Source organism: Rhincodon typus, chromosome 3, assembly GCF_021869965.1.
Source record: "Rhincodon typus isolate 14 chromosome 3, sRhiTyp1.1, whole genome shotgun sequence".
NCBI lineage: Eukaryota > Metazoa > Chordata > Chondrichthyes > Orectolobiformes > Rhincodontidae > Rhincodon > Rhincodon typus.
In genome coordinates this window covers 69,333,243-69,341,497 of record NC_063334.1, presented here as the reverse complement: position 1 = coordinate 69,341,497, position 8,255 = coordinate 69,333,243, and the positions used below count along the sequence as shown (strand labels likewise).

Below are 8,255 nucleotides of genomic sequence, written 5' to 3'. Positions count from 1 at the left end.
TCAGATTTGAGAATCTTTGGAACGTTCCCTGAAAAGATGGTGGAAGAAAAGTCCTTGAATATTTTTAATTCAGGTGTAGATAGACTTTTTTGAAGCAAGGGATTAAAGATTATTGGGAGTTGGCAGCAATGCAGAGTAATCAGACCTTCAATGGTGGAGCAGGATTGAGGGGATAAGTGGCTTAATTGTTTTTGAGGTGGTGATGGTGAGCTGTCTTATTGTCATAGTGTTATACAGCATGGAAACGGGCCCTTTGGTCCAACTCGTCCATGCCGACCAGATATCCTAAATTAATCTAGTCCCATTTGTCAGCATTTGGCCCATACCCCTCCAAACCCTTCCTATTCATATACCCGTCCAGATGCCTTTTAAATGTTGTAAACGTACCAGCCTCCACCACTTCCTCTGGCAGCTCTTTCCATACACGGGCCACCCTCTGCGTGAAAAAGTGTGCCTTACGTCCATTTCAAATCCTTCTCCTCTCATCTTAACTGTTGCAGTTCACATAGTTCAAGTACACCCACATTGTTATTTGGAAGGGCATTCCAGGATTTTAAGCCACGCACAGCGAAAGAACGGTGATATTATTCCACTGTAAATCTCCTAGCACAGAATCCACAACGTGCTTTGGGATAAATGTGCATCTTCCCCATGACGTCAAAGTGTGAGATGTGAGTCAGCTGAGTAGTTCTCAACCAGTCGTTACTGTGGGTTCCACCTTTAACAAATATTGCTGCTGTTGTTTCAAATATAAAATTCACAGGAAAGCTATTAAAGAACATACATTAGTTCCTGCTGTAATAGATTTAGTTGTGATAATAATGTGCATCCAAAGTGTAAAATAAGAATCTATCTTGAAGTTGTTGACTTACTCGCTGAGCTGGCTTGTTTCGTTCAGACGTTTCATCACCATGCTAGGTAACATCATCAGTGAGGCCTCCGACGAAGCAATGTTGTTTTACTCCGCTCAGAATTTATACTGTCTGGTCCATTACGGTGAGTAGTATCATTTCCGGTTCTGTTCTGTGTGGCTTTGTATATGGGGTCCAATTCTATATGTTTGTTGATTGCATTATGGGTTGAGAACCATGCCTCTAGGAATTCCGTACGTTTCTATGTTTGGCTTGGGCTACTATGGTTACATTATTCCAGTTAAACTGATGGCCTTCATTGTCCGAGTGTACTGATATTAGGGAAAGTTTGTCATGTCGTTTTGCTGCTAGTTAATGTTTGTGTATTCTGATGGCCAGTGTCCTTCCTGTCTGTCCAATTTAATGTTTGTAGCAGTCCGTGCATGGTATTTTGTAAACTACATTGGTTCTGTATGTTGTGTGTATGGGGGTCTTTAATCCTTATGAGTGTTTGTCATAGCGTGACTGTGGGATTGTGGGCTTAAGTGTTACCATGACTCCTAGTGGTCGTAGGAATCTTGTTGTCAGTTCTAACCTGTACTTGATGTAGGGCAGTGTGGCCAGTGTGTTAAGGCTTACTGTGTTGTCTTGGTGATGTCTATTTAGTATGCATCTGCGGGTGAAGGCGCATGACCATCATTATGAACAAACTGGACACTTACCAACAGGTGGTGATAGACCCAACACCGCAGCTAGGAAATAGGATCACCCAAACACTGAAGAGACTAAAGGATGCAGGACAGATAAACAAGACGCACTACACGAGAATGCAACCAGAAGCCACAAACACTCCCCGCTTCTACGGACTCCTTAAAGTAAACAAACCAGACATCCCCCTCAGACCCATTGTCTCCCTACTGGGCACACTGTCACACAAATTGGCCAAGGACCTACAACAGAGACTGAAACAGCTAGTTGACAAATCACTCCATTCCATCCACTCAACCCAAGAACTCCTCAATACCCTCAAGAACATAAAAATTAGTGACGACGAGATTATGGTATCCTTTGATGTCACAGCATTATTCATGTCAATTGACATTCCACTAGCCAAAGAAACACTGGCCACATTACTAGAGGAAGCAGGAACTCATGTAGGCCAGATAAGGATGGCAGTTTCCTCCCCTGAAGGACATTAGTAAACCAGATGGGTTTTTCCAACAATCAACAATGGATTCACAGTCATCATTAGATTCTTAATTCTAGATATTTATCGAATTCAAGTTCCACCATCTACTGTGGTGGGACCGAACCCGGGTCCCCAGAGCATTATCGGGTTCTCTGGATTAACAGTCCAGTGATAACACCACGAGGCCATCGTCTCCCCTAATCCATACAACCCGAGCTACCAATCTTTGCAAAAACCTTAAAGAATCCATCTTGCCTTCTGGAGGTATGTCATCCAAAGAAACGTAACGCAATGCAATTTTAAAAACCCTCTATGTATCTTGCTCTTCACTCGCACAACATTTGATTCAAGGAAAATCTACAGCGTTTGACAGAATTTACTGCTTTAAAGTGTCATGCCCTCGTTTACTTCTGTACATTGATGATGGAGGAGGCCAAAATCCCCCATGAAAATCATGAAATGGGAAAGTAACCAGGTTATGCTTTGTTTTTGTATGGAATGCCAAAACAAGGTGAGATGTGAACTCTTCAACTTTTTCTGAGATAACTTTGCTGAGAAAAAAACAATTTAAATTACTATATCCCAGGAATTATTTGTTTTGTAAATACAGTATGTTATCACATCATCAAGTGAACTTTTACACTTTGAAACATTTCTCTTGTGAAATTGTTCAGTAAAATATTTTCAAAGGATTTTTGATTTATGGGTATGTTTCTTGGACTACTCAAAGCAACTGTAAAAAAAACTGCATAGAGGTGGAAATTTGTAAAGGACTCTGATTATTGACACATACAGATAAGGTCCGAATCAAAGTCCTGAGGTTAAACAATATTATTTTTAAAAAATATTCAGGGCAACAAGAGTACTGTTGGGAAAATATTTAGTGAGGAAGGAATAGTGCAATACTTCAATACTTGAACAATAATACTTCAGTCTTTAATTTTATATTCCTTACAACTCACTGAGAAAAAATTATAAATGTGCAATATACCCCGCTAAGGTTTATATATCCTTTCTGAGATACAATGCCCACAACTGAATACAATACTCCAAAGGCGGTCTTACCAAGGTGTCTGAAACTGAAGTTCCAATTCCTCAAAAAAGATTTCATACGCAACATTCTCTAGTAATTGTAGTGAGACACTTCAGAGTGCAATGTTATGTACAGTATTCTATCTAGATTGTTTACTCTATGTAATGCCTTGAAACAATGACAAATTTGAAGGTGGTTTTCCAAAATTTTATGGATACATCGTTTTTGATAATATAATATCCTGCCCTTTATAAGATAATTCCCATGAAATAAAGAACTCAATTTTTCTTTTTACTGATAACTAGTTACTACTAATGTGTGCAAGTTGTCACACAAATTAATTTATTTATCCAAAGTTTCTGGCTTCTTCTCATTTCGAAAATATCCAATTTGTTTCTCCTCAAATTCAAAGTGAATGACCTTAGACATAGAGTTGTAGAGTCATACAACACGGAAACAGACCCTTCAGTCCAACCAGTCCATGCTGACCATAATCCCAATTAAATTAGCCCACCTGCTGGCGCTTGGCCCATATCCCTCCCATCATTTCTTATTCATGTGCTTATCCAAAATGTCTTTTAAACTTTGTGACAGTACCCACATCTACCACTTCCTCTGGAAGTTCATTCCACACAAAAATCACTCTGTAAAAAAAGTTGCCCCTCATATCTTTTTTTAAAATCTTTCTGCCCCCTGGCTTGAAATCCCCACTCCTAGGGAAAAGACACCTACCATTCACCTTATCTATACCCTCATGATTTCATAAACTTCCAGAAGTTCACCCCTCAACTTCCTGTGCTCCAATGAAAAAAGTCCCAGCCTATCCAGCCTCTCCTTATAACTCAGACCCTCCATTCCCGGCAACATAATGGTAAATCTTTTCTGAACCATCTCCAGCTTGATAATATCCATCCTACAACACGGGGACCAGACTGGACACAGTACGCCAGAAGAAGCCTTATCAACATCCCGTACGATGTCAAATGACATACCAACCCCTATAGTCAAAGGTCCAAGCAATGAAGACAAGCATGCTAAATGCCTTCTTAACCACCCTGCCTACATATGATGCAAATGTCAAAGAATTATGTACATTCTCATGTTAAACTCCATAAATCACAATTTTTCCTCACTCAGAACACAAAGTTTGTAAAAACTGATTGTAAATCTACAAATTAGCACTTCCAAACTGGTTATTCACGCCAATGCTTCCACTAATCCATCTGTGAGCCAAATCCTACACTCCTTCACCCTATCCAATTCAGAAATTTTGCCAATTCCCTTCACAATGCACCAAGTTAAATCGCACTCTATCCTGTCCTCATGACTCCCTCTACCAATGCTATGGATTACCTTTTTTTAAAACTTGGCATGTGTAAAAATTGCTTAGTCATTTAACCACAATCAATTAATAGCCATGATTCTGTGTCTATAAATATGGTCACACAGGCAAATCTGTGCTGCTCTTGCACCTAGCTCCAGTTTTACATTCACAGAAAAGTCACAAATTACAACTAAATCTGTAACTTACCAGTGGAAAGTTGAAATGAACAACAACCGAACAACTACAATAAAGATGGGATAAAAGCTACAAAAAATTAAAAAGCAGCAGTGAGCAAACAGCTATCACTAAGGAGGAAATTACAATGTTTTAATTAAAAATTGTTCGAAAATCTCTTTTGCAACCATTGTGGACAAAGAAAAAATCTGAGGATATCGATAAGGTAATGTTCTTCATTGTCTAGTACACCACCTTGACAATTAAGATCATACTAATTGAAACTAATCAATAGCATTAAGATTTTGAGTCAACAACAAAAAAAATCCTTGACATAGCTACAACATTGTGATTAAAAATCAGACCAGGAGGAAATATATTTCAAAAGTGCTTTCAACACCTTTTGCCGTGGCATGAATAAATAGATTAGTATTATTTTTCTCTCATCCAATGGTTTATTATTAAAATTCTGAATCATGTACTTTACATACTCCATGATCTAATTCCATGTCTACCACTGCCTTCCTGAATATGACTGGAATTATCTCTTGTTCTATCCACACCGCTGAACATTCCACTTCTCAGAACAAAACCATGCAAAACAAATAATCATGGCTCAGACATTAGACTATCTGTTGCAGGAGATCATCATGTGTATCACATTTTAGAATGCATCTTAACATTTCAGACAATTAGACTCATGCATATTAGTATAGTCATACAGCATGGAAACAGACCGTTTCGTGCAACTAGTCCACGCCCACCATGTTCTCAAATGAAACTAGTCCCACCTGCCTGCATGTGGTCCATATCCCTCCAAGCTTTTCCTGTTCATATATTTATCCAAATGTATTTTAAACATTGTAACTCTACCTGCATCCACTTATTCCACATACTAACCGCTTTATGTGTAAAAAGTCTGCCCCTTATGTCCTTTTTAAATATTTCTCCTCTCACATTAAAATATGCCCCCTAGTTTTGAACTCCCCCCACTTTAGGGAAAAGACCTTTGCTATTCACATATATTATATTTGAAAATGTCATATTCTACTAACTTGAAAGAAATTTCTTAGAAACTGAAATATTCTTAAACTGTTCTTATTTACCGGAGTAAATTTTTCAATGGTTAAAAACACAGATTAGGTACCACACATATCCCTCTTGGTAACAGATCATGTTTATACATTGTATTATCTAACAATGCTTTTGCAAATAGTTTTAAAAATACAGTGAAAAAATATATATAGCACAATATTCTTCTTTGGATGTCTTGGGCAACTTTTTTTTTAAATTCATCTCAATCTTTCACTCTAGAATTTCTTTACATCCAAGTATTTCAGTTACTGGTTTTCACTGTATTCACTTTAAGTAACATGCACACATTTTTCAGCTCACCTATTTGCACCAATATACAGGCAGGAAGGCAATGTAAAGGGTACAATTCTATCATGTGTAACAGAAAAGGTACAATGCCTGCAGAATCAGAAGTACTTTGGGGTATATACGCACAAATTGCTGAATATGGCAGGGCAGGTTTTTGAAAGGAGTTAACGCTTTATAAAACCAATTGTACAGAGGCAAGGATATTATACTGACCACCTATTAAACAGTGGTTTAGCCTCAACTGGAATAATACATCCAATTCTGGGCACTGCATATCAGGAAGTGAAGGCAGTGGACCGCTTACAGGATTGAGACACATTATTTTCATGTATAAATTGATGAATCAGGGCCTGGTACCTTCAGAGAAAGTTAAGAGATTTGATAGAGGTTCAAAATCATGTGCTGTCTGGAGAGTGTACAAAGAAAAATTGCTCCCATGGTCAGAAAGGTCAAGAACCAGAGATTATTGTTAGGCCATAGCTGGAGTACTGTGCAGAGGAGATTCACCAAGATGTTGCCTGGGCTTAAGTGTTTCAAGAAGACAGACTAGACAGGCTGGGATTGTTTTTCTAACAACGCAGAAGGTTGAGGGGGTGCCTGATTGAATCCATGATATGGGACATATATAGGGTATAGAGGAAAATAACCTTTCCCCTTAGTAGAGGGGTCAATAATCAGGGGCAGGATAGTTAAGGGTAGAGACAGAAGGTTCAGAGGGCGTTTAGGAATTCTTTTTTTCACCCAGAGGGCAATGGGTGTCTGGAACTCTCTGCCTAAAACGGGTGGTACTGGCCAGAACCCATCGAAACATTTAAGATGAGCATTTGAAGTGCAATAGCATATAAAGCTAAAGGCCAAGCATCGCAAACAAGATTTGAGTAGATGGGTACCTGACAATTCGTGCAAACATGATGGGCGGAAGGGCCTCTTTCTATCCTGCCTAACTCTATAATTTGACGTAAATTGAACGGCAAAAGAACTTGAGGCGACAGAAGGAAAAATATTTTATGCAGTGCCTCGGATCTGCTTGAGAGTTTGGTGGTGGCAGGTACAATTACGTCTTGCAAAAGATAAGTAGCTAATTATCAGAACAGATATGTTGCAGAGCTTATGTGGAAAATGGAACAGGTCTAGCAGAGTAACTCTTACAGAGAGGTCACATGAACATGACGGGTCAAACGGCCTCCCCTGCTGTAACCATTTACACGAATGATTTCATGAGACAAAGTACAGATCTCAAGGTGTTTCCAAATGTGAGAACTGTAACAGGACATTCCCAATCCATGAGCGTCTCTCAGTTTCCATGGCGACCGATGATTTAAGGACATGGGCAATAGGCTGCCGTTCCCTTTCAGTCAAAACCGGCGAGACCCACAAAGACTACCCGGTACCGAACGATTAGTGATGATTTAAAATTTCAAAGTTATTTAAATATTTGATTACAATAGCATTTATAGGGGCTTGAGACAAATATGTTTCAATGCAAAGAAACACTGCTGTTAGTTTAGTTGAGGGGAGACAGGATATTCCGCCTTGTGACACTCAGCTCCCTTGACTCTCGCTCACCGAGGCCCCACTCCTACTGCCCCAACATCACTTTCAGTACCTGCAGCGGGAGCATGTCGGCCTCTTTCTCGCCGTCTCCACCGGCAACTCTGACAGTTCCTGCAAGACGTTTAGTTCTTCCTCGGCGCAGGTTACACCGGACCTCCCACCTTGCGAGTCTACAGCTGCCTCTCCTACCACCCTGTCGGGTTCCATGTTGCACACGAGCGAGGTGGAAGTAAGGGCGCGTCCCCAGGCCAGGCAGGGGACTGGGCAGAAAGCACCGGCAGAGGGAGCAGCGGACGCACGGTGCCATCGTCCCCATCAGAGGGCGCACCAACACTGTTCCCCGGTACACAATGGACACGGCTAGGAGGGAGGCCATTCAGCCCGTCCTGCCGCGATGAAGGAGCAAGTCACATCTTGCTATGCCCCCCAACTCACATTCTTCCTCTTTCAGATAAAATCGGATTCTCTTTTGAAGGCCTTTATTCTTCAGAAAGTATATTCCAGAGCCTGGTCACTGGTTGCATGAAGAACTTAGTACCACTACTGTTGACAATTACCCAAAATCTGTGCTTTCCGGTTCCTGATCAATCCACCGACAGGAACAGTCTCTCACAATCTAATCTGTCAACTACCCTGTGACTTTACATGGATGTATCAAATCTCCTGTCAATCTTCTCAAAGGAAAACAGTCAAAACTCCCCAACTTATCAATGTAACCGAAGTTCTTTATCTATGAAAACATTTTTG

At 40.2% G+C, this 8,255-nt stretch overlaps 1 protein-coding gene across 1 annotated transcript in view; it reads right to left on the bottom strand.

Moving 5' to 3' along the window:
• The window catches only part of dtwd2 (DTW domain containing 2), a 115,018-nt gene extending 107,081 nt beyond the window's left edge, over window positions 1-7,937 (bottom strand). Inside the window, exon 1 of the mRNA XM_020529554.2 lies at window positions 7,561-7,937. Within this exon, the coding sequence (XP_020385143.1) occupies window positions 7,561-7,715 (155 nt within the window). The 5' untranslated portion in view covers window positions 7,716-7,937. The remainder of the gene's footprint in view (window positions 1-7,560) is intronic.
• Between the last annotated feature and the right edge of the window lie 318 nt (window positions 7,938-8,255).